Here is a 26,636-nt window from a genome sequence, read left to right on the forward strand (position 1 = left end):
TTAACACTGTTCACAGTTGAGGATGCAGCATACTGTATGTCTTATATTCCCTTTCAACTCTGTATGCAAAGTAACAGTGACCCCCCCATTACAGATATCCAAGTCAGAGAAGCTTTTTATGACACTTCCTGAGATTTTTTTCTGGTATCCGTGGCTTTAAATTTCTGACATGCAGTATGGTGTTGCTGAGAAACTGCTGTGTGGATGATGATGTGTATTCTGTCTGCTGTCTATCTCATGTTCCATTTAAACTGTTATCTCCCGTACTGAATTACTTGACAGTTTTTGTCTCTGGTTAATACAGTATTATTTTTTTAAGCTTCTATGTTAATAAGACATTTGAAGCCTTTTAGGAATTTTTCATGGATTGTGTCTGTTTCTATGTATGCTGTATTTTTTAATTTGTATTACTCTGAGAGTGCATTTTCAGTTCTTAATGTGTAGAAAGAACTTAAGAAAGCTGGTCTGAACCAATGCCATTACTAAAATAGGGTCACGATTTAGCAAAAATGACTGTTACTACTAAATTAAAAATGTTAGGTTTAGGTCTGATTTTCAGAACAAAATTCCTGCATCTTATTGAGCATCTCTGTCTCTCCAGACCAGAGTAACTCTTGAAATTTGTGTCTGCCTCATACGTAGACCTTCGTGGCTTGCTCAGTTTGGCTGTCCAATTGCTACAGTTCTGTAAAAAGGAGCTGGCTGCATCAAGGGTGGAGAATCTTAGCTTCAAGAAGTAATGCAGTGCTTGTCTGTGCACTCACAGCAGCCACATGCATGAGCAGCTCACACAGGGGCCTCATCCCACCCGGATGCGTTGACCTCGGGGTGTAGGGTGACGCTGGTGTCACAGGAGCCGCGGAAAGTCCTGAGAAGGCTGCACTGGGCAAGGCCCCTTCCCCTCCTCCCCTTAGTGCAGTGAGGCAGCGGCGGGGTCGGCGCAGCACACAGCCTACATTGAGGAAGCCTTTCCCCAAGCAAGAGTCTCAAGCTGCTGCTCAGTGAAGAAAAAAAAAAAGAAGCTGCTGGCAGGGCCCTGGGCTGCGGCGCTTCGCCTGCGGCCTCCCGCCCCAAGGGCAGAGGAGGGGCGGGGAGAGCCGGGCCAGGCCGCCCGCCGCCCGGCCGCTGCCTGCGGGGCGCATGCGAGCAGGCCCCGGTGTTGCGCGGGGGGCGTGCTCCCAAGGGCTGTGTCCCCTTGCTCGACTTTGTCCCGGCGCTGCTGTTGCCTCCTGGCGGCCGCGAGGCGTAAGGCCCGGTGCCCTGCCCCGCCGAGGCGCGGCGCGGTGACTCAGCGCCTGGGCGCGGGCCGGGGCCGGGGCTGGGGCCGGGGCCGCGGCCGGCCGGGAAGTCGGGCGGGCAGCGCTGAGCACCGCGCACGGGGAGGGCAGCAGCCGGCAGAGCGGACGGGCGCGGGGGTTGTTTGAGAGGTAAGACAGGAGTGACCGAAATGGAACGAAAGAAGGCGCCTGCTTCCCGGTATTGTGCAGCTACCCCTGCGAGATGAATGCTCCCATTCTTTATGGGGCTGTGGGCTGACCCTGCGGTCCGTGATTTTGTACTCTTGTTAACTCCCGCAGTGCCCCAATCAGTAAAACGTTAGAGGAAAAAATAGTAACTTAATAATCTTCGTAGTTTATTTTATGTTATTTTCCTTCCCTCTAGGTATATCTCAAAGCATAAATTAGAGATGCAGATTTCCCACCTTTCTGTGTCGTTTCTTCCGCGCTTCTAGCTCTAGCCGAAAACAGTAGGGTGAGCCATAGCAAACCCTAGGGGTGGGGAGGTTCTGGCCCTGGCATGCCTTAGTGCTGGCTGTTTGACATCAGGGGGATTTTGTGTTTTGTTTTTAGTGGAATAGGGATTGCTTTTGTTTTCCTTCTTTGCTTTACAAGTTGCAACATTTTATATCTAACGTTTATTTGGGCCCCTTGCTACAAGAAGTACATGGAGGTGTTCAAAAGAGTCCAGAGAAGGGTGACGAAGCTGGTGAGGGGCCTGGAGAACAAGTCCTGCGAGGAGCGGCTGAGGGAGCTGGGCTTGTTCAGCCTGGAGAAAAGGAGGCTCAGGGGCGACCTTATTGCTCTCTATAGGTACCTTAAAGGAGGCTGTAGAGAGGTGGGGGTTGGCCTGTTCTCCCATGTGCCTGGTGACAGGACGAGGGGGAACGGGCTAAAGTTGCGCCAGGGGAGGTTTAGGTTAGATGTTAGGAAGAACTTCTTTACTGAGAGGGTTGTTAGACATTGGAACAGGCTGCCCAGGGAGGTGGTGGAGTCACCATCCCTGGAAGTCTTCAAAAGACGTTTAGATGTAGAACTTAGTGATATGGTTTAGTGGAGGACTTGTTAGTGTTAGGTCAGAGGTTGGACTCGATGATCTTGAGGTCTCTTCCAACCTAGACAATTCTGTATGATAAATGACTTATAAAATATATAAAGTGGTAGAGAGTTCTAAAAACACAGTGGCTCTAGACTGACCAATGGTTCAGGCAGTAAACTGATAGTATCTCATCTCATAGTGGTGCTAGAAGGGAGGGAGAGCCAGCCCAATCTGCCTTCAGTACAGAGGGGGGAAAAAATAGGTTATAGACAGCTGCTAAATGCAGCTCACATTAAGTGGTCTTGAGGATATTCAGAACTTAAAGCAGGAAAGATCTGGAGTGCAGAGTCGCTTCAAGAGTGACAGCAACACATACTTAAATAGTATTTTAAAGGTAGATTAACGAATTTGTTCTGGATCTTGCTTCAGTTCTGTTTGCTGATTGTGCATACGTCCTATACACCACTCAACTCTGTTCAACTAAAGCTATGATTTGTTAGTTTAGTTGAAATCATTGGTTCCAAATTCTGAATAGTTTGAACCTGGTGTGTATATATATATATACACACCATATATATATATTTATATATATAAATATATATGTTTGTTGGTTTAGGCAGGAATCAATTTAGCCTAAGTTATGCTGCTAAATTTAGTTGATTAAAGCATCTGGACAGGGTTTAGAAGTAGCTTTGCTAAATTGATTGAAGTCTGATTTACTGTGAAGTGTTACAGTTTCCGTGTATAGATAAATAAGATCCAAAACGTTTGGTGGCAGCTTGTTTCTTAAGTGAATAGGGTTTCACAACATAAGGGGCTTAATATGAGGAAAGAAGGAAAATGAAGAACACTTATTGAACCATGGGAGAGTAAGGTTGAATATAGGAAAAAGCAGTCTGAGCTTTTTTCTTTTTTACATGGGCTGTGACTTCTGGCAAGGGACAGGACAGCATGCAGGATTCCAGCCTTCTGTCAAACTTCTTGTCTGATATGTGATACAGTGCTTGTATTCTAGCTGGGTGCCAGGATTTGGGGATTATATTGTCTACCTGTCCCTGAACACAAAACTGAAACAATCTCTTCTCTGTGCCCCCAACATGGTACGATAGTGTTTGTGGTTTGCTGAGCTGTCCTCCCAGATGCTTCCAAGGCTTTGAATTTGGATGTTCTTTCCCCACTTCACTTCCATGATTTTTTTTCTTGTGCTCCCTCATTAGCTTTGCTAATTCCAGCTGCTCTGAACAAAGGTTAAGGACTTGCCTGTTAGGGGAGAAGGCACTGAACCACTTAAACAAGTTTCCCTATGTAACCTGTACAGACAGAAAAGAACCGCCTAAGTTACATGGAAGTTGGTGTGGTGGAAGGGTGATGAGTGTCTATGAAACCTCAGTAGGATTGAGTTGCTTCTACAGAGCCTATTTAGATTGAGTTCTACTACATTTTATTTGACATTTACATAAGAAAGGCTTTAGGTCTTTCTATGCCAAATGCAAAACAGAGTTTGATGGCAGGATATGATTAGGAGTGGATGGATACTCCACGGCTTCAGTTTAGTGTCATATTTGAAACAGAGGAACACCTTACTGCCACAGCCATAGAAGCGTGAGCCTTCAAACTGCAGATCAAGGAATATCAGAGATTTTACCATTGCACTCTCTCCACTGAGAGTTATAATATGTTACTTGCAGGGACTCTGTCTCTCCACTACTGGTGGGTCAGAAAAGCTCTAAATGTTAAAGATGACTGAAAGAAATTTAAAAAACTTAGGTTGGAAGGGACCTCTTGAGATCATCTAGCCCAGGTTTCTGCTCAGCACAGGGCTAATGCCAAAGTTAGACTGGATTGTTCAGAGCATCTCCCAAATCTGTTCTCTGTAGTTTTGTGCTTGTAGAAGGAAGTAAGTTTCAAGTTGATTTAAAAGGAAACTATCTTTTGCAGAGAATTAAGGTCTTTAAAACAGCTGTTGGATGAAATCTTGCTACAAGGATTGTTGAAGATCCAAGTGTTACCAACAGTTGATTTTGACTTTCAAGCAGAGAGACTGTCAGCTCCAGCAACATGGGGGATGGTGTCAACTTGCAGTTCCGTCAGCAGCTTCTGCTCATTGATGGAAATCTGGGGGCTGAAGAAGTAGCAGCTTTAAAATTTCTCTGTACTGACTTGATCCCCTTCAAAAAACTGGAAAATGTACAGTCTGCAGTGGATATCTTTCAGCTTCTTATGGCTGAAGATTACGTTAATGAAGAAGATACTTTCCTGCTAGCTGAACTCTTATACAGAATTAAATGTAATTTCTTGCTCAATAAACTTGGCTATACCAAGGAGAAAGTGCAAGAATGTCTGCATGAGAAGGGAAGAGTGTCTCCATACAGGTAACTTTGCAGTGGGATTTTGTTCTCTTTATTACTGCCATCTGTACCGTGCTGTTTCTCTTTCCTTTAAATTCTCTATTTGCTTTTAGTTTCTATACCATCTTTTCTGCTTTTGTTTCACTGGGTCTCTGTTGCAGGCAGATGCTGTATGAATTGTCAGAGAACATTACCGATGAGATGTTGCAGGAAATTGTATTCCTCCTGAGAAACCGTCTCCCAAAGCGACGTAGAACTACTGTATGTGAGAAGAAAGCTAAATGTGTATATGGGAGGGAGGGAATGAATGTTGGGGTGGGGGTGGAGTGGGAGGAAAAGCATAAAGAGAAAAGTCTTTGACAGAGCAGGTCATGATCTGCAATTAGTCAGGTCAATATTTATAGGGTTAACAAGAAGGAAGGTCCTTCTTTCTATCATGTAAAATTGACTGCTAAGACCCAGTTTGCTATGACACAAAGCAGATGATAATATGATTTTTTTCAGTCAGACAGGGCTGAGGCAAAAAGTTAAGTTCTAAAGAACAAATATATTTCCTTCTCTTTGTCAGTCTGCTCTAGAACTGCTGATTTTATTGGAAAAACAGGGCCTTTTAACTGAAAACGATGTACAGATGCTGGAGGAAGTCTTTGTGAACGTTTCACCTGATCTGCTGGAAACAGTTAACAGCTACAGAAGGGCAAAAGGTGAGATACTCAAAGTTAGGGAATAGGTTTGCTAAAATGCAGAAAGCTCTACAAGGGTCTTAACAACTGAACCTCAGGGTTCTACGTGTGCATTGCTGGAGCAGGAACTAGAGTGGGATTACCCAAGTATCTTCACACACGAGTTTGGCATAACGGTCCCTAACTTGCATTACTAGGGATGCGCTTGAATATCTGAGGCCACACAGAGCAGTCTAGCACATACAGAACAGGCTGGGAAACTAAAAATCCATTTATATCACACTCCTCAGTTTCCACATGAACAGCATTAAGATGATGATGACTGTCCTGTACAAGGCACTTTGTGATATATAAATGTATACTACAACAAGGCAGTTGTGTGCTAGTAAGCTGGAAAGGCAAGTCGTGTGTATGTTTGTCTGATTCCTGGTAAACTTTATTATTAAATGTGTAATTCACGTTGGGTTACACTGTGGTTTCTAATATTCCTTCATTTAATGTCCTGTGGAGTGACTATAAACATATTGGGGAAAAGGTTCTATTTCATTTTATTTTAGCACTGGGAAAAAAAATTCTGGGAAGCATGAAGCTGTCTCCCCAGTAGGTGCAAGGGTGCTCAGCACTTCATGAATTCCAGTCCCCCCTATTTCCTGAGCGTGTTTCAAAGTTGCTTTATATTTTAATGCACCTTTCACTAACTATAGATCTGCATTTGCCTTAATGTGCAAATTCATAGTCATTTAACTAAAAGGCATTTGATTTCTCTCATTTATTGTCTCTTTTTGCTCTTTTTAGTGTCTCTGCCTCAGCAGGAGAATACTCTGCCATCCAAAGAATCTTCAGTGTCTCACACTGTAGGCATCAGAGCATTGAATTTCCCACAGGTACACGCTGTCTACCAGAGTTTTAGTGGTGGTGGTGTTTCATTTTTTTTTCTGTCTTTATTTTGAAACCATATTGCCTGTGAGATCTTTCACTAAGTCTTCCCACTTGATTTAGGAAGGGAAAAAGCATATTTGTTTAGCATGTAAGAAACATAGCTGCATATATCATCAAAGAGTGGAATTTGAAATACTAGTGTTGTTCTTGTACAACTGGGGAAAAAGCAGTATTGGGAAGAGAGATGAGTGAGGGAGAATGTGAAGGTGCCTTCTATAAAACAGGTCAGTCACTGAGGATTTCTAAAGTTCTGGCTGATTGTCACTAAACTATCTCTATTAGATAACACCATATTTTGATTATCAGTTCATACTCTGCTGCTTCTAAAGGAAGTCAACCTATTTTCTCAATGTACCAGTCCTTAGTCAGTTAGGTCCTTCTTGCAGCTGGATGATGAATCAGGTTAGGAAACCTAATTAATCTGGGATATAATCACTCTCTCTTTTGAAGGGAAAAGGAGAGGAATGGAAGAAGTTCTGTCCCAGTTCTAAATGAGAAAAGCTAGTGAATGTTTTGGTGATACTTCCCAGAAGCAGATATTCTAAATGGCCTATTTAGTGTCATGAAGGGTTTGCATTATTGTAGCTTTGAGTTACAGTTGCTCTACTTGTGAAGAGAATTTGGATAGCTTTCATGCATGGCACTTAGCATGGTAAGAAAATTAATGTAGCTTTTCTTAATAGAAAACATAGATTCCAAACAATTTGAACAATTTACTATCGAAGAAAATTAATATGGGACCATGTTGGACCGTTATTTTGTTTGTAGTGAATGCCCACTCCTATATTTAGAAATCATTTGGAAGTAAAAGAAAATTATTTGCTGTTTCCCTTTATCCTTAAGAGAAAGTATTGTTGTTTGTAGCTCCATGAGATTTGCACTAAGTGGAGAAGTCTTTTGTAATTTCATTATTAAATGCTTTGCCTCTTGTAGGAATTCAGTATTTTTCCTATCCACTACTTAGAAAACTTTGGTGTTTATTAAACTTATTTTGCTAAAATCACTATGAAAATGTATATATATGATGATTTTTAACATGTTTTTTCCCCCATTCAAAAAACAGGAGACTTCAATCAGATCTGTCAGTTCTAATGTCAATGGTAAGACTTGCTGAAAACATCTGTTTCTTGATACCTTTATGTTTAAAGCTACATGCTTTTATTTACTCTAGTAAATTTTTAGCATTTGGCTTAATGCAACACACTTATCTTGCTGTCTGCTTTTGAAGGGTCTTTTTGCTTTCTGCACTAATAGATTGGAAGGATTTCTGTTCTTATATAAATGGGAGAAATGAAAATTGGCAAATCCTGTATACCTGGTTAGTCATTTACTAGAAACTATCAAACGTATTTTTTCGTAAGTGAAATAAGGGCTGGTCTGATTAGTAGAAAAAGATTGTTTCCCAAGAATTAAAAACAAGTTTTCTATTTAAATATGTCTGGAAGGACAAGAGAAGGGGACACTATGACTATAAAACTGAAATGTTATTTTTTTGTGTGCAGGACTTTACCTCGGATTTCTTTTGCTTTATGTACAGATCATTATGCTGAAGAACCTCGGAGCCTTTGGGAGCATGTTGGAAATGTGCACTCCATACCCAGCAGGCAAGGTTTGTCTTCTCTTAGAGTTTCAGTATTAAACGATTTTTATGCCGCCCAGTCTGGAATCTAGTATATTGTTTAAAAGGACAATGCTATTTATTGTAGTCCTTTCTGCCATACCTCTTTGATCCTTATAGAGGAGATGAGAAAGTACCTTGGACTTCTTGTCTCTCCGTTCCAGTTCCCTCACTAAAGGAAGATATCAGGAAGATCTGTGCCCACTCTTACCAGGCATTTGCAGAATGACTGTTAACTAAGCAGAAAATAAAGATCTGAGGACAGAAACAGGCAAACAAAAAAATGGCACCTTTTTTAAGGTTAAAAATGGTTCCTGGCACCTTTATTCACTAGAGAGACCATGACATGTATGGTTTGTGCGTTTTCCAATAGCTTGCTGGAGTAAGTGAAGTTACTAAGATTCAAGTTGTTAGGTGTTGCACAGTGGAGCGGGATGTTTTGAATGCATTAAGTAGCATATGATTTGTACAAGAGGAGGGGAGAGTTTTAGGGCATTCAGAAGGAAAAGTAAATAAAGTTACCATAAGTAAAGTTATATTTTGGATTATATCTCTGAAAAGATTCCTTACAAAGAACAGGAGATAGTTTACATCCATGTTTGTGACTCCACAACAGATGTTGTAAAGTATCGCAGCACAACATTTGCTCTTTTCAACTTTCAGTGTCTGTCGAGGTACCCTTGAGAGTCTATCTGAGAGGTATTATGTGTGACTCAGGAACAGAAAAAAAATCTGTAATGGGAGCTTCAGTAGTATCATAGATCCAACTTACAATGAAGTTTATTTCTAGTTATTTACAAACGAAAAATTCATTTGACTGTCTCAGGTAGAATCTGTCCTTGTAGCCTAGATATCTTTGTTCCATAAAACAAGTACAAATGGAAACCTTGCCTTTGTCACAAAAGTATATGTAATAAAAATAACTGGAGACATGTCCAGAATAGATCCTTTGTACATGACAATGTTATCTTATACAGAAGAATTACTCCTTTCAATGTAAAAGTATTTGAAATAATAAAATTATTGTATTGTAGTTATACTCCCTTTTGCTACATACACTAATAGTAGATTTCTCCTCATCAAATAATAAATATTATACTGTTTTTTCCCTAGATAACAAAGCGGCTACTCTAACACAAAGCTTGTCTAAAATGAACCTGGAGCTGCCTAGAGAATTCAGCAATGTAGAAAATGAATCCAAGGTATGAGATAATCTCTTAAACCCATCTTTGTGAATATGTAGGGGCATGAGGTCTTCATCCTTCTAATGGCGTTTATCATGCAAGAACATGTGAGATTTCTGTGTGTCTCATGGAGTTTGTTGCAAAGAATTTGTAAGAAGGTTAAAAGAAGGCAAGTGTGTTCAGTAAGCTATTACAGGCATGTAGCAATCTTCCTCAATAAACCAGAGGTCATGGTTTAGAAGGAAAGATCCCTTTTGTGAGATACCTTCTTAGAAGACTTGTATGTACTCTTGTACAGCAGCGTAATGAATTCTCCCTCCAGCTTTTTCCTTAAGCAGAGATATTGAGGGAGCAAGTTGTTGCATTTTTTTATATCCATTTATATCCATGAGTCCAGAGAAGGGCAACGAAGCTGGTGAGAGGTCTGGAGAACAAATTTTATGAGGAGTGGCTGAGGGAGCTGGGATTGTTCAGCCTGGAGAAGAGGCTCAGTGGTGACCTTATCGCACTCTATAGATACCTTAAGGGAGGCTGTAGCGAGGTGGGGTTGGTCTGTTCTCCCATGTGTCCGGTGACAGGACAAGGGGGAATGGGCTGAAGTTGCACCAGGGGTGTTTTAGGTTGGATCTTAGGAAGAACTTCTTTACTGAGAGGGTTGTGAGGCATTGGAATGGGCTGCCCAGGGAAGTGGTGGAGTCACCATCCCTGGAGGTCTTTAAAAGACATTTAGATTTAGAGCTTAATGATATAGTTTAGTGGAGGACTTGTTAGTGTTAGGTCAGAAGTTGGACTAGATGATCTCGAAGGTCTCTTGATTGATGATTCTGTGATTCTTATGATTCTGTGATTTAATTTCTTGCAGTTCTGTGCCATAATGTACCTTTTCATCAACTGATGTTCAGGCTGTTGTAGCTGAAGTATTGTTTGCTGCTGTTGAAGTAGCTGATGGAGTACTGCCTTCATTTTTTTTCTACTAAACTGCACATACCCACATATTTTTAGTTGTTCTTTCTAGTGAACAGGGAGGAACTGAAGTGGGGGAACTTTATGATTTTAACCTGAGGTTGGAATTGAAGGGGTGGTACTTGTAATTTCGGTGACTTCTTAGTTTTTAAAACATTCTTTTTTAAATGGGGGAGGTAACTTCTAAGTCTTAGCAAAACTGCTAGTCTGGCAGGTTTATGCACATCTGTGATCTCTGTTCTGTTTGCATCCCTTTCCACTGGATCAATATGAACTACCTGCTCTAGGTATTCATTACTACTCAAAAACTCAACTCATGTGTCTAACATTATGCACACAGAGGCACCATTGAGTTCCAGATTTCCAAAAATAACCCAGACTCCTAGGTGTCTATAATTTTTTGGATGCCAATTTTGAGACATGTTAAGGAAATAAAGTTGCTAGAGCTTACACATCCATCACTGAAGTGTTGAAAAAGTTTGGTGAGGCTGTGAGCTTTTTTATTCTTCTTTCTACAGAAGATGTCAAGTTACAAAATGGATGGCCCAAAGAGAGGATTTTGTATTGTTATTAATAATGTTACATTTGATGGGGATCTTCAAGAGAGGAAGGGTTCTTATAAAGATGCTGGTAAGTTCCTGAAGTGAGATTTTTGGAGGGTTAGTTTCTCTGTTTCCCCATGCAAGTTGATTGTCTGGTACTGCTCTAAATGTTACTGTATATGTTTTAATAAGTATTTCTAAACAGTAAGATTTTTGATTTTGTTAAATTATGTCACTTGTGTCTCCTGGGGGGAAGGGCTAAAGGCTGAGTAACCACTGAATTTCTCATACAGTTGGATCATTGTTAAATCATTTTTAGAATCCCTTTTTATTTGGTCTTTATCTATAACTGTAAAAAAGAATTAAAACTAAACCAACATTTTTGTATAATATAATGCAAAACTCTTTAATCAAACCTATGCATACTCTTTTATTCTATTCATTCTATTTATCTTTTGTTTATGAAACTCTATAATAGTCAAAACTGCAGTTGGAAATAATCATCTGAGGAAGGTATTGAAAGAGTTTCTAATCTGAAACTCTGGGGGGATTCATATTTTCAGGTGCCATTTGTGAGCTCACTTAGTGTGTCATTTTATAATGTCATAGTATGTTCTAAAGCTTGTCTGGAAAGATTCAGTGACAGTGTTTGAACTGATGCCATCTTATTCTGTTAACCTTTATTTGATACTAGTATAAGGATGAATCTGCAGAAGTATCAGGGTGGGAGGTCTTTCACAGTTAAGATTAGCTTGCATGGTGACCATAAAATAGTTTTCTACTGCTTCATTTTTTTCTTTTTTCTTTTATTAATTACAGAGGAGCTAAAGAGAGTATTCACATGGCTTGGCCTGGATGTAATGACTTACACAGATCAGACATCTGAACAGATTAAAGAACTCATGGAAATGTGGCAGCAACTGAAAGATCACAAGGATAGGGACTGTTTCATTTGTTGTATTCTATCTCATGGAGAGTCAGGAGCAATCTATGGGAAAGATGGAGAGCTTGTATCAATCCGCGTGATCATGTCCTACTTCACTGCCAAACGATGTCCACAACTAGCTGAAAAACCCAAATTATTCTTTATCCAAGCTTGCCAGGGTAAAGAGATACAGCGTCCTGTCTACGTTGAAGCTGATGCACGAATTCCTGACTTCTCTTCTGTGCAACAGAGCCTTTCTCCTTCTGAGAGTATTCCTGAAGAGGCTGACTTCCTCCTAGGCATGGCCACAATTGATGGATATGCCTCTTTCCGGCATGTTCAACAGGGTACTTGGTATATTCAGGCCCTGTGCAGCAAGCTGCAGTTGTTGGTACCAAGGTAAATACTTAATTACTTAGCTCTTTGAAAATACAGGAGGAACTTCCCCCCTCCTTTTTTTTTTTCTCTGAAGTCATATTCAAATAGGAGCAGCCCATGGACAAAATCAGTTAAACTGATGATTTGTTCACTCATCTTTGATAAATTTACATTAACACCTCTGGTACCGTAGAGACTATTGGGATGATGTGGAGCTTACTGCAAAAAATAAAAATAAAAAAAAAATCCACCTCTGAATCTCCAATCTATATTCTGTTAGCCATCTGTTTCTTGAGTGGATTTAGATAAAAATATCATTACATCCTTTACATTACTAGTTGAATCAAGCAAGGCTTGAACTCAAATGAGATCAAAAGAAGGGAAATTTGGAGAAAAGGATGTTTTTTATTATAAAAGAAAAATTATTATAAAAGTTCATACTATAGCTTCTAGATGGTCAGTGAGGTGTTACATGGAGAAACAATACCATCTGCTTATAATTAAATATTTTTCTTCTTATTATTTTTTGCTTTCATTTTGGCTGCAGGGGTGAAGATATTTTATCCATTCTTACAGAAGTTAATGAAGATGTGAGCAGGCGTGTTGACCGCTGGGGGACAAAGAAGCAGATGCCTCAGCCAGCTTATACCTTAAGAAGAAAATTTATATTCCCTATACCTAGAGACCCTCCTCCTTCACAGCAATATTGAGGCTTTTTAAATACATACTTTTGTCATCACATCTCATTTAAATGCAATTCACTCTACTGTCTGTATAAGGCAGCTACTCAGACTCCTCAGGAGCTGTTAGTGTCAAGGCAAGGCTTCCTTTTTTTTTTTTTTCCCCCAAAGAAACTGTGAGGATATACAGTTAATACAATCCATGTGCCAGGTATTTAAATAATATATATATACACAGAGTTTTCAAGGTTGGGACAAGCATGTTTCTATCATGTTAAACATTTTTGTGCCTGCAGACACAAAAGCGTACATCCGTCACCATAAGGGTTACATGTATATATTCTTTATATATATCTAAACCAGGATGTTAAGTTTAGGCTCATCATGTTTTATTTTGCATGCTAACAATTTTTAAACCTATCTCTAAAACCACGAGTTTTGTTCACAGAGAAAGACAAAGGTGGGAATAAGAGGAGAAAGCTTAAGTAGTAGACAGAGAAGGATTTTTTCGTCTCTAATTTAAATTGCTTTTAACATTATGGAGAAGCAGGTAACTCTTGAAATCAGCAATTTGTTCAGCAGTGCTCACTGATGCCATGTAATAGCTAACATGAACCTCACGTACAATGTTAGGTTTCCAAAAATGAGTATAGCCAAAATGCTATAGAACTCCCTCTGTGAAAACTTGTGAACTGTCATTTCCCCATCACTTCTTGGAATAAAAGTTAGGGTAGACCAGTTAAGCACTGTGAAATAATGGCACTCAGCTGTATATCTGCATATGTTTATCAGATTGATTAACTAAAAGCATTACGTTTTCTGATTTCTCATTTTAAGGTCTAAAATGAAGCTGTATAAGGACACAAGCCTTCTTCTTGATTAATCTTCTAACTGCATGTTTTAGCATTAACTGAAATAATATAATGTTATTTTGTTATGATATTTTGTGTATCTGTGTCCTCCTCTTCGTTACTGAATTAAATCTATATATTTTTTAAGAGCTTGTGTAGACAAAACATTTGCTAATGCTTATCCTTGTTTCTGCCTGCCTGCTGCACTTCAGAATACAATAGAATAGAATAGTTTGGTTGGAAGAGACCTTCAAATAACATCTTGTTTACCTGCCTGACCACTTTGGGGCTAAGCAAAAGTTAAAGCTGTATAGCTGAGGGCATTGTCCAAATGCCTGTTGAACACTGACGGGCATAGGGCATCAACTGCCTGTCTAAGAAGTCTGTTCTAGTGTTTGACCACGATAAAGAATTTTTTTCTAATACCTCGTCTGAGCCTTCCTGGCACAGCTTTGTTCCATTCCCTTGTGTTCTAGCTTTGTTGGACTGCATGAATGAGTGGGATTTTAACTGCTTCTGGGTTTAAGCTGAAGTGAACCTTTGTTTCAGCAAAACACTGATTTTTTTTTCTATATTTACTAGCCATAAAATAGCTTGAAACTTAGGGTTAAAATTTGAGATAGCACTGTTGAGTGCTATTGGAAACAATTTTTAAAACAGGTGTGTGACCCATAGCATCCTATATGTTCTGAATTATTATGGCTGCTACATTTGAAGTCACACTTGTGCCACAGATAGAAAATGTTTTTTTTCTGTCAGTAGAACATATAATAAACTTAACAGATTGAAGTGTCTGGCTCAAAATTGCTATTCAGACTCGGTGCACTCTTCTTTTGTATGTTTAGGTAACAATTGAATTTTATCAATACAGAGTAAACAGAACAATCTTGACCTTGTTTGGGGGGATCTTGGTTTCCTTCTTAAGTTTGCTAGACAGAGAACATCATCATGTTCTCTTGCTCTCTCTGTAGGAACCTCCGCATGAATAGTCTCCAGTTAAACTGTAGGTGGATAAACACAGCCAAGAAAAGTTTAAGCTGACTTTTGCCATGAGTTCCCTCGGAAGAGGGATCCACACTGTGAAGTATGAAAGACTGGTGAAGTTTCTCTCGTAATAAGGCTTGTTCACACACAGGTTACTGTGTTATGATTTATAGTATCCAGTATGAAAATTGTGCTTGTTTGTGTTTATATTGCTGCACACTGTAATACTTGGGTGCACACAGTGGCACTTTGTCAGGACAAGCCTGCAGGCAGGAAAGGCTTAGCACTGTAACCACAGCTGCCATTCAGCAAGGTTTTTAAAGTTTTCACGTGATCTGTTGTGGTGTGTTGTAAGACAGCAGTCTGAAAGTCTTGGGTAAAAAACACCCTCTCTTCCTGCAGCTTAGATGTTAATCACTGCTTGCTGTCCATGTTGTACTCTTTCAGTGTCCCTAGGAATATAGAGTTTGTGCTAGAAAGAAATCAGCCTAATCCAACAAAAAGTGTTTTGTTTCTTTATGGACTTGATGATGCATACAGAAGCATATGTACATGTATGGATGCAAGCTTGTCACCTACAGAATTAAAGAAGGGCTGTCACTTGCGCAATTCTTGTTTAGACATATTGAAGTGGAAGTAGTGTAAAATGAGTCTTCCTGTGGGGAAGATACGTCTCTGGAAAGTCATGATCTTAAAGTAGAATTTGTAACATTCACCAAGTCCTATCCATACTGATTCTCTCTCTCTTTTTTTTTTTTTTTCTTGGGTAGGAGCTGTTTATCCTGGCTTTTGCCAGTAGCAGCCAGTCACTACAGTTGCTGAGTAGTCAGTAGCCTCAGCATTTTTGCTTCCTCAAGGCAACCTTTCTAGGGGAGCTGGATTTTTGTTAGGCTGCTGTACAAAGAATTGGCTGACTCATTGAGACAGTTCTGTGGGAAGCCAGAGGAGTAAAATGGGGGCAGGGGAGCTCTAGGAAGTTGAAGGGACTAAAGGCTAACAAAGGAACAGGAATAGTTTGGGGAAGGACAATAGAGTAAGAAATAGGAAGTGAAATATTAAACAGGAAGAAGAATGCCAGGAGGGCTGGTCCCTGAAACAGCTGCATGACAGGAGAAGTCTCTGGAAAGAGCTGGTCTTGCCTGCAGATCTTTTTCACACAGTGATCACAGCATGTTTCCTCTTTAAACCTGCAACTGGAGTCAGTTAAGACACAGACCAACTAGTAAAGGAAGAGAGTGAGGCATGGGATGACTTGGAGACAGAACCATTCGGGACCTGAAGATCAGATAGCACTTGTGATGCTGTTCCCAGCCTTTGGATAAAAGGAAGACTCATGCCAGTGAATCTCAGACACGTTTTCTGAACTGTTACTAGCATGTGCCTTTTGGAAGGAGTTTGAATACCTCATTCCATTGAAGGGTATGTTATAATTTTGAGTTTATAAAGGTAGATAGGTTGAAATCAATGAAGGTAGTTTTAATTGCAAAATTTGAGTATATTTCTGCTGTCCTAACTCTCTCTCTTCATAATGCTTGAGTTCGGGCTTCAGATGTGAACAGAGAGGTCGGGTAGCTGACTATTCATATGTTTGCTGCTGCAAGGAAAATAGTGGTGACCAGCAAATCATACTGTGAACTTTACCATTGAAGGTAGAGTTCTATGCATAAAGAGGGTGAAAATGCCAAAAGTTAAATATTACTTAAATTATTTTGTGAACAGGAAAGTATGTTTCAAAGGGGTGTTTATCCTTTCGGTTTTCTGTATTTGTCAGTACTGCTACTGAATTTGGTACTGATATTTGACTTGTTAAAAGTAGGCTGGCTGAGTTGGAGCTGTACTTTGAAGAATAGAGCTAGGATGTGGAAGATCTAGTGACACAGCAGGATAGTGGGACTGAGATGTTTTTAAATGGGAATATGTAATTGATTCATGCCTCCCCACCATCTTTTAATTGGGATTTATAAGTAATCATAATGTACTGAGCTGTGCCATATACCAGGGGTTCCTGGCTGTGCTGCTTAGTGTGTCCCCTTAAAACAAAAGCAAATCTGGTTGTTTCTGTGGTTTACGTTTTTTTCCTACAACCATTGTAATAATTTCCTGAAACCGGAACAGTGGCAAGTGGAGAAAGAAACTGCTGCATAATGATCGCAGCTTATTGCTTTGATATAACTGACTTATTGTAAGTCATGTGACTTACAGGCCATACAGGCCATAGTACAAAAGCAAGTACTTTTCCTGGAACTTCAGAGACTATGATTGTCTTTCACTTTTTTCAGTTGTTTCAGCGGTCCTCCAGCCTGTCCTCCAATGTAAGTGTAGTAAAATTATTATTACTTATGGTGTAAAAGAAACTGTTTGCTTGTTTTATCAGTTGTGTCTTTATTTTAGTGAAGTGGAAGAAGGCACCACAGCTAAACATTGTTTTAGTGTACTCCTGTATTTACAGACAGGCTTAAACACTGTGTAGATGGCACATCTATACTAATTGCAAAAATTTTGCGGGTGTGAAACTTACTTTTTGATTTTCTATTGTGCTCAAAAGTTGGATACATAAGCCAAGTTTAAAATTTTTAAAGCTGATAGAGTAGGTTTTAGGTTAGATGTTAGGAAGAACTTCTTTACTGAAAGGGTTGTTAGGCACTGGAACAGGCTGCCCAGGGAGGTGGTGGAGTCACCATCCCTGGAAGTCTTTAAAAGACGTTTAGATGTAGAGCTTAGGGATATGGTTTAGTGGGGACTGTTAGCGTTAGGTCAGAGGTTGGACTCGATGATCTTGAGGTCTCTTCCAACCTAGAAATTCTGTGATTCTGTGTGTGATTCTGTGGTGAGTGGTGGAGAAGGAGGATGATATTTGGTGTTCAGTAAAACAGAACTGCTGATGAGAATTCTAGTCTTTTTGAAAACGTTGATGTGATCTGTATTTGATTTGAACGTTACCAATTGAGATTAGATTTTACTTCATGAAGATAAACAAAAGCAGGGAGAGGTGCTTTGGTTTCATTGACCAAAGTCAGAAGCAGTATATAAGAAAAGTAGAAGGCAGCTATCTTAGAGAAGTTTTGCTCATGTGGGCTGTAAAACCTTTATATATGTTATGGTGCAAAACCTCGCAGCCTTATTTACTGCATAGTCTATATTTCAGACTGTAAGTGGCTGTTGCTTCCAAATGGAGTCAAACCTCCAAAAGAAATGGCAGCAGCCTGCCAGGATTGTTTATCTGATACATATATATGTATATACCCAGGTGTGGAGATGCACCATAGGAAGCAAGAAGGATCTGTGACTTTCTCTGTCAATTTCACTTATGCACAGTTTTCAATGCTCTCCATTCAGTCCAGAGAATCACGAGAAAAAAATGTCAAAGTTATGGTGGCAGGACAGCATCTGTCTACTGAAGTATTTTTGATTACATATATTTATTTTGGACTATTCTACATGACATGACACCTTTTATATTCGTGGTGTTGCACTACTGTTACTGACAAACCAAATTAAATTTTCTCTGTTTAGATCCAAATCCTGACGTGAAATGAGTACAGTCTTCCACAAACTTCTTTTTGACATTTCTGAGGCTTTGGCCACAGATGAACTGGCAGCTCTGAAGTTTCTCAGCTTGGAGCATGTCCCTGTGAGGAAACAAGAAGCTATTGAGGAGCCCAAGGCTTTCTTTGAAGTGCTTCAGGAGAAAGACATGATCAAAGTGGGGGACGTGTCCTTCTTGAAGGAGCTGCTCTACCGGATCAATCGGATAGACCTCCTGGCTGGCCAGCTGGGCTCCAGCCGAGAGGAGATGGAGAGGGAGCTTCAGATCCCAGGCAGGGCAAAGGTGTCAACATACAGGTAAGCACAGTATTAGTAAACATTGGCATGCAAAACGTACGACAGTTCTGTTGTGTACTGTCTTGTTCTCTGTAGTGTTATCTTACAAATATCCCAGAATAATTGAATTTATTACAGCATGACTTCCTGCCCTCGTGAGTTTTGAGACCACATTTCACATTTCTCAGTTCAAATGTGTAGTTGTCATGTTTATTTCTCCTAACGTTCTTAGTCAGTCTTTTTCTATCCTTTATTGCCAGACAGCTGCTATATGGAATTGCAGAGGACTTGACTCCAGAAGATGTCAAGAGTGTGAAATTCCTGCTGCAAGAACGGATACGAAAGAACAAGCTCCAGGATAATGCTGTAGGCAAAGTAACCTTGATAAGTTTCTTGCAAGGCTAGCTCAGAGTCTGTCACTTGTAAGACAGGAGCAAGGAGAGACCAGTGTGCTGTCACTAAAATTCTGTTGTATAGATTTGTGATGTTAGCTGACAGGTGCTCTGTGACAGAAAGGACCCTTTTTTCTCAGTTTATCTTTTTGCTGACCTTTTTGCTCTCCTTTTCTCATTTTGCCTCCACCACCTGTCTCCCTATCTTTTTTTCTTGCAAAATCCATCATGCTCTTACTTTCTTCTTTGCTTGGCATTTATAAGACATTTGTGCATATGCTGTATCTAATAAAAGTGATGTTTGCAGGAAGAAAAACAATGTTTTGGAGGTTGAAAATTGAGTTCTAACATGAGTTCCAGCACTAATTTTTGTGTGTCAATAGGTACATTTTTTTCTACATTGTAATTTGATGTAATAGTATTTTGTTAACTTCCCCACAGAAAGATTAAGAGGGTTGGTGAGCTAGTTTAATATCTGTTTTGTAAACAACAAACAGTGCTATGAAGGTGCTTGGTATTACTAAGAGGCTTCCTTAAAATTCTATTTGTATTGTGGCACCTACTGCAAAAGTAGCAGATTTACCTGCAACTTGGTGAACTAAACAGCTTTAAAAAACAAAGTCATCCTTGAAGACATTTCCTGCATTAGAACATGTAGAGTGGTGCAGTTAAGTGGCTTACAGCAATTCATCTGAATGCAGAGGCAAAACAGGATGTCGTATTATTAACTGCATAAGTGCTTCGCACTTTGAAACATAGCAGAATAACTTAGCCATAGGCAATTTCTACCAATCCAGTCCTTACTCTAGTGATGTGTTTCTTCAGTTAATGAAGTTTGGAGCAAAAATAAATTGGTCTTTACTTTAGGTCTGTGGGAATGAAGATGTTGTCTTCTGTTCTTTCGAGAAGTGCCAGATACTGCGGTTATTGAAGGTCACTGTATGAGTTTGGATTCTGTGTTTGTGTTTTACCAGTCAATGTTGAAGGTCTTAATGGAAATGGAAAGAAATGGAATAATTAAAGAAGATGACCTGAGAATTCTGAAGGATATATTAAAGGAATTTAGAGCTGACTTAAAGAAAAGAATTGATATCTATGAAGAAAAAACAAAAGGTAAACTATTTAATCAGCTGTTTAAGAGTAGAACTGTTTTGTGATTTTTTTTTTGTGGCTCGATCCTTGGGATCTTAGGAGTTTAGAAAAAAGAGACATCTTACAATATCTTGGGATAGGCAGAACAGATCTTGGTACCTGTGGTTTCCAATGTTCTCTGCTACTTCACTATCACATCATGTCTTCTTGTACCTCTCTGCGAAATACATGCTGCCCTTTGTAAGTGGTCTGCCTCTCCTTTATCTTTGCTTTAAGTGCAAAGGAAGCAGTGCAGTGCTGGTTTTGGACTATAGCTTTTCAGCTGCTGAAAAAAAAAGACAGTTGGCTTGAGGAAACTTGTTTTGGTTCTGAGCATAGTTTTCTATTAGCAGGCTTGTTTTCTCTTATTTGAAGGAGAAGTCACTGGAGACCAGGTACATGGCTAAAATTGGACTATTAGCATTCTATATCAGATGTTGAAATGTCAAGAACTTCCGTGTCTGGGCTGTTGCAGCTGAGGTGGTGGCTTGCGACACTATATACAGGCCTTACTCTTTGGGAAACAGGGTGTGTCAACCATCAAAATGAGAGTCTACTAAGTGTTTCTACTAAATGTTTCTACTAAGTCTACTAAATGTTGTGTTGCTACAAAAGCAGAAGAAAATTGTCAAGGACGGCTAGCATAAACAAGCACTGTGTCGGGGGAGTGGCTTTTTAGTAGTATTGATATGTTTTGTCCCCCTTGATAAGTGGAAAAAGAGCACATCTATGTAACTTGTAAAAGGGGTATTGTGATTTATTTCCCTGTGCAGACCCATGTGTTTGATGATTTCTTCTCTTATTTCTGGCAGTTGTATTCAAAGCAGTGTTTTAGCGTTTTGAGGAGATCTTCATTATGTTGGTGTTCTGTCTTCTTGGTGTGTCCACCAAAACAAAGTCATCTGGAGAAGGGGCCTCAGAAGTAAATGAGCTGGCTGTACTACAAAAATGGGTCTCCTCTTTGACTTGCATATCCCATAGTAGAGATGCTAAGGGATGGCTTGCTTGGGGTGACCATCACATTCAGACTTCTGTTATGTGGCTCTTGCTACCAGTAAAAGAACAGACAAGAAATGGAACAAGGTACAGTCACTGCAAGAATGCAGCATATGCCATTTCCAGGCTCAAGCTTCAGTGTGCGCTCAGGCCCACAGGTCCACTTGTACTTAATAACTCTAATTTTGGGAATGTCTGGTTAGGGCTGCACAGTCTTGACACAAATGTATCATTTGTTCCAAGGGACACTCTTCACAGCTTCACTGATGGGCAGTTTGCAATACTGGAACCCATTCATGGCCCAGCCTCACCAGTGATAGTGAAAACAACCCTCCACCTCACTCCTTGAGCTTTTCTGGTTTTGGTGTTGAAATATGCAAAGTGGAAGATTTATCCTTTTACTCCTAAAATGTTCTTTTTATTTCCCTCTTAGAAAATAATTCTAAGGAAGAACTCAGCAATCTAATCTGTGTGTCTCGGCATCCAGCAGGACAAGGAGCAGAGGGTGGGACACCACACCTGGTGAGGAATACTTCAAGATTGCCTTTAAAGTATTTGTCCAACAAGCGGGAGCAGGGAGCATAATTTTTTAAGACTAAGCAGGTGGAAGAGCTAAAAGGGAGGGATTCTGGCTTTATATGTTGGCCTTGAAAGAATTCCTGTTTTCAAAACAAGATCAAGCCTTGTCCTTTGGTGAGGACATGGCTGTCAGCAATCTTTTAGACAAGAAAGGAAAGAGTAGCTGTCATGGGAAGAAAAACAGTTTTAAATTTAAAAAAAAAAACGGGACAGTCTAGGAGTATCCTGGATAGATGGGATCTGCTACCCATAGATAGATAGATCTGCTACCCATAGATAGATAGCATCTGCTACCTCACTAGAAAGTCAGGACTCTGAGTGAATGATACGGTTCAGGAACTTATCCTCCACATGTGCAAATTTGTGTTTCTGGACACTCACTTTCTCCCATTCTAAAATCATAGCCTAACCACAAAGAGAGAGGAGGGTTTCAGGAAGAGCCAGCAACTTCTTTCCCCTTGGGCTGACTTATACTTTTGAGCTTTTTTATTTTCTTGTATTCTTGCCCTCATGATTTAGGGTGTTTGGCACTGTTTTTTTTTTTTTTTATTCTAGTTTCTTTGTTTCTACAGCTTATGGAATCATACAAGATGGAAAATAACCCCCATGGCTACTGTGTGATTCTTAATAACCACAAGTTTAAAAATCCGTGTGAAAACAGAGAAGGAACAATAGAAGATGGAAGTAAGTATTTTTTTAAATCCAATTCATAGTTTGTTCTTTTTTATTAACTTCTGAAGGAATTATCTAATCTTTCCCATAGAATGATCACTTTCACTTTCCTTTGCTTCCAGAGTAACATGAGTGACAACTACTGTAGAATTGTAGAAATTCAAAATAAACCACTTCCAACAATTTAGCTGATGGCTTTAAGAAGGAAGATCTTACTGTTGTAGGTGAAAAAGCATCATCTTAATTGGTCAGATGTACTGAAAAGTGAAGGAGGGATTGATGATGCACTTTTTCACTTCTTGATTGTTTTTAATTTTTACCTATCACAGAGTAGCGCTTTTAAGTCCTTAAATTCTTTTAATGTTTTGCTTGCATAACTTACTGATTGGAGGGTATAGCTTGGACATGCAATACCCTCCAGTTATAAGCATTCCAGTTTAGTCAGTATGGGCAGTTGTTTGCAACAATGCTCAAATAAATGCAGTTATTTTACTGCTTTATAAATTTCCTTCAAGCCTGTCTTCCTGCAAGTGTCACTTGTTTATCTTAATAAAATAAAAATCTGCTTCATGAAAGCACACATCACTGTTTTTAACTCTATCCAGCCTGTCTACATGTTTCTTGCTTTCCAGATACTTTCCACCTACATAACACTTACATCAATATTTGCTGGGAAGTCTGTGTAGCACTCTGTCCTTGCTAGCATTTTAGCAGGTTATCCAGCCTTCATTCTTGCTGCGTCAATCAGTCTCACGGAGTGAGGGATCTACTTCATTTAAGAATGGCAGAAATTGTCATTCTAAAGAGTTACATCTTCCTAACTTTCTAAGGTTTGTTCTTTTCCATCTGAGATTTCTATGCAATGTTCACTTAAAACCTACTTAGAAAAAGTAAGCTTCACTAAACTGTACTGATTAATTGGATAATCTGAAACCTGCATTTGTTTTTACATAGTGTGTTGTTGAATCCAGTTGTATTTAAAAGATAAATAAGTTAGGTGTTTGTGATTTTCTAATTAAACTTGACAGGCTAAGAGGCAGTCAAGTGAATTTATTGGTGGGATCTGAACACTTTTGGTGATACCTGTTCTACCACACAGAGCCCAATGTTTCAGCATCTTCCTTGTCACTGTTTATGGTTACCAAGTGCCTTCTGACTTTCTTTCCCAGACGCTCTGAAGAGGGTCTTCGAGTGGCTTCAGTTTGAGACAGTTGAGCACATGGATCTAGAAGCAAAAAAAATATATGAGACAGTTAAAGAATACAGTAAAAAAAACCATAGCAACATGGACTGTTTTGTTTGCTTCATTCTTTCACATGGTGAAAAAGACAAAATAAAAGGCACTGATGATGAGTTTGTAAATATTAAAGATTTACTCACCTGCTTCAGTGGATCTAATTGTCCTTCACTTGCTGGCAAACCCAAGCTGTTTTTCATCCAGGCTTGCCAAGGCTCTGTAGGTCATCCAGCTGTCACAGTACAAGAAGACTGTTCTGGCCATCTCGAGATGGATGCTGTCCCTCTGCCTTCCATTCCTGACCAGGCTGATGTTCTGGTTGGCATGGCTACTGTGGAAGACTTTGAGTGCTACCGCTGTATAAGGACTGGCAGCGTTTACATTCAATGCCTCTGTGACAAGATGGAGTTACTTTGCCCACTGTAAGTACTATTCTTAATCCAGGTGTAGATTCAGGGTTGTGATGCTGGAACATTACAAATAAACAAATGTGTTCGTGTATGCGCATGTTTTTTAACTTTTTTTTTGAGTAATAAGGTATTTTTCTTCTAGTGACACCTGATAAGAGGCCAGTTTGATTTGAATACACAGGCAGAACATCAGTATTCTTTAGTCATAATTTTCATTGTTGCCTCTCTCATAAAGTTAATTTAGAAGATAGAATTTTTCTCCAGATATCACTTTCTCATGATGTTCAAAGGGCTTGGTGAATGCATAAATTTGGTTCTGTTTCATTTTAGTGTGCTATTCTGATTGCAGCCAAAGTAGAGGACTGTGTGTGTTTGTATAGTGATCCTATGTGGAGGTTGCTTTTATTCTCCCAGATGTACTGAATTCTGTGGTTTCACAGTGGCATATGTAATTTCAGTGACAGGCAGCTGAAGGGAAGATACTAGTCTTCCCTGAGATCTCACTTCACTGAAGCAAACATAGATCAACTTCTTGGCCTAGCAGCAAGTACTGTGTATTTTAGTGTAACTTTTATTTGTTTTTGTTCAAGCCGCAAGGATATTGTAACCATCCTGACAGAAGTGAACAAGGAAGTGGGAAAAAAAGTATTAAATGGATCGAAGCAGATGCCAAAGATAACATCAACCCTGCGGAAGCAGTTTATCTTCCAGATTCCACAATGCCAGTCAACAATAAAATAAGAATACACTTGATTAGGAATAACTTCTGGAATGGGCTTCCACAGGGAATTCAAGAAAAGTTGCAACAGAAATTGTCTAGATCTGTGTAGTTACTCCCAGTCCTGCAAGGGGCTGTGTGACCCAAATTTTTCAAATCCCATGTTTAGTGAATCTTCTGCAACTTAGATCACTAGCAGTCTGCTCAGGCAGTGGAGTTTGGATCTCTTCAGTCCTGCTTTCAAGTAAGAAAGCATTTCCAAGTAGTATGATTTTTAAGTGTTATGAGAATTGCCAATGGAACTATCATAGAGTAATAGGTTCAGAGAATCATTAAGGTTGGAAAAGACCTTCAAGATCATCTGGTCCAACCATCACCCTACTACCAATGTCACCCATTAAAGCGTGTCCCTAAGCACCAGGTCCAGCCCTTTCCTTGAACACCCCCAGGGATGGTGGTACCACTACTTCATGGGGCAAGCTGTTCCAATGCCTACCCTTTCTCCCCTTCTGAGAAGAAATGTCTCCTAATTTCTAACCTAAAATTCTAACCTATTGTTTCTGTCTCTGCTGCTAAAAGAGAGTAAGACCTTGAAATCCAGATATATTCAGAGCACCAGATACCTTCTCAGAGACCTTGTGTAAAGTTGTAACTGTACCATGCAAGGAAGTACCCAGAAGTGAGTAATTGCATAACTCTGGAAACTGTGTAGTTCTTCACAGAAAATAATGTCCCTGCCCAGAAGGACCAAATAAATAAATAAATAAAGATGATGATACAAGTCTGATTGTTTTCCAAATATTTTTTTTTTTTGCTTTATGTTACTAATTTACTTGGCTGAACAGCACTGCTGGTTAGGATTTTTAATAGTAAGGATTCTAATTGTGTTACTTCACAGAGCACTTAGGGAGCAGTCTGTTTTGAAGGGCTGATGACCACTGGAAGGAAGGTGCCACTCCATTAGATGCACAGTTCTGAGATTCTGTCCCCTCCTGGCAACTGTCTGTAGATCCTGTAGGCTCTTAATCTCTGTTGGAATAAATACTGATGGTTGTCACATCACCCTTGGTTGTGGAGGGTTTCTCTCTTAGGGGAGCTGACTGAGGGACAGTCAGCACAACAAACTTCTTCAGCTGAAGAAATTATTTTTGCTCTCGTTGAAGTATGCAATGGCAGCCACCCTTAGAATGTGGCATATTGATATCCTTTCATTATCCTTTCATTAGAGATGGTAGAAAAGCGTAAATTAAATTCAGGACATTCATGATAATGGCAGCTGATGCCGTGTTCTTACCTTGCATCTTCAGCAGTGTGTACATGGTGTGTGAGAGCTGCCCAGGAGTCTAACAGCCACATCCCTTCTAAGCTTTATAACAAGGTAAAGGATGGATATGAGACAATATGTAACTTCTGTTTTTTTTAGTTTGTGTTTTTTGGAGATCTGTGTTTAACTGTAGTGCAAGGGTTCTTTACTTGTTACTGCTTTTCTTCCAGAAGTGAGACTTTCTTATTTCTAATTTCACAAAATATGTGGAGCATTTTGCTTCAGTTACTGGTTTTCACCTTCTAAGTGAAAGGGAGAATGTCAGTTCTTAGAGTCAAAGCTCTGTTCGCACAGGCTTCATAAATAGGCATTATTAGCACAATGTAAAATGAGAGTGCTGTTTGTGGCAAATTATAATAGAAGATATTATGATACAGCTCTATGGATGAGATTTGGTTAACCATCTAGGAAAAATGCAGCAACAATGTATTTACATTTTTATAGCATTTTCATAAATGAAACCTTAATATGAAGTTAGTAGTTGATTTGTAAATGCTGTTTTACGATATGGAAATGTTGTTTAAATGAAATCACTGCTTCCTCTGGGAGAAACGTGCTGAAGGTGGCAGCTGTTCCAGTACAATTAAGGGAAAATATCACTGGTATTAGTTAAGTTGTGAATCCATGGTATTTCCATTTCTTCATTGTTTTCTGTGTCAGAGTTTAGTACTTTTAGAAAAAATTCTTTTAGATATTCCACATGAGGAGGGTTTAATGTCTAATATCAAATTTACTTATTTGTTATATTTGGTGTTACATGGGTTTTTGAATGATACAACAATATACTGAAATCACAACATGAAAATAACACAGCAGTTACAATATACAGTTGAAGTTGAACACAATACAAATGTGAGATTCTCATCACCAGTCTCCACATGCTCGCTGCCACAACACTGGCCGTCTCTAGTTGATAGGAAGGAACATGTGGCTTGAAGCCAACG

The 26,636-nt window shown here is 39.5% G+C and overlaps 2 protein-coding genes across 5 annotated transcripts; both read left to right on the forward strand.

The window, feature by feature from the left end:
- Nucleotides 1–908: 908 nt before the first annotated feature.
- Nucleotides 909–13,574, forward strand: CASP10 (caspase 10). 4 transcript variants are annotated; one of them, XM_072041377.1, is made up of 12 exons: nucleotides 915–1,427; nucleotides 1,939–2,090; nucleotides 4,255–4,688; nucleotides 4,826–4,925; nucleotides 5,233–5,368; nucleotides 6,143–6,231; nucleotides 7,350–7,386; nucleotides 7,824–7,895; nucleotides 9,018–9,106; nucleotides 10,570–10,681; nucleotides 11,413–11,917; nucleotides 12,444–13,574. In XM_072041377.1, exons 3-12 carry the CDS (start codon nucleotides 4,375–4,377, stop codon nucleotides 12,604–12,606), a joined length of 1,617 nt encoding a protein of 538 aa, XP_071897478.1. In that variant the 5' UTR covers nucleotides 915–1,427; nucleotides 1,939–2,090; nucleotides 4,255–4,374; the 3' UTR covers nucleotides 12,607–13,574. The 4 variants fall into 4 exon arrangements, with proteins under 4 accessions (XP_071897480.1, XP_071897478.1, XP_071897479.1 ...); XM_072041378.1 differs by having other exon boundaries at nucleotides 1,942–2,090; XM_072041379.1 differs by lacking the exon at nucleotides 1,939–2,090 and having other exon boundaries at nucleotides 909–1,427; nucleotides 10,573–10,681.
- A 4,369-nt stretch (nucleotides 13,575–17,943) lies between these two features.
- CASP8 (caspase 8) lies at nucleotides 17,944–25,152 on the forward strand. The gene is made up of 7 exons (XM_072041381.1): nucleotides 17,944–18,254; nucleotides 18,494–18,599; nucleotides 19,600–19,738; nucleotides 21,186–21,274; nucleotides 21,904–22,015; nucleotides 23,173–23,662; nucleotides 24,241–25,152. The coding sequence occupies exons 1-7, from the start codon at nucleotides 17,944–17,946 to the stop codon at nucleotides 24,389–24,391; spliced, it is 1,398 nt and encodes a 465-aa protein (XP_071897482.1). The 3' UTR covers nucleotides 24,392–25,152.
- The last annotated feature ends 1,484 nt before the right edge of the window (nucleotides 25,153–26,636 follow it).

Source organism: Anas platyrhynchos, chromosome 7, assembly GCF_047663525.1.
Source record: "Anas platyrhynchos isolate ZD024472 breed Pekin duck chromosome 7, IASCAAS_PekinDuck_T2T, whole genome shotgun sequence".
Classification (NCBI taxonomy): domain Eukaryota; kingdom Metazoa; phylum Chordata; class Aves; order Anseriformes; family Anatidae; genus Anas; species Anas platyrhynchos.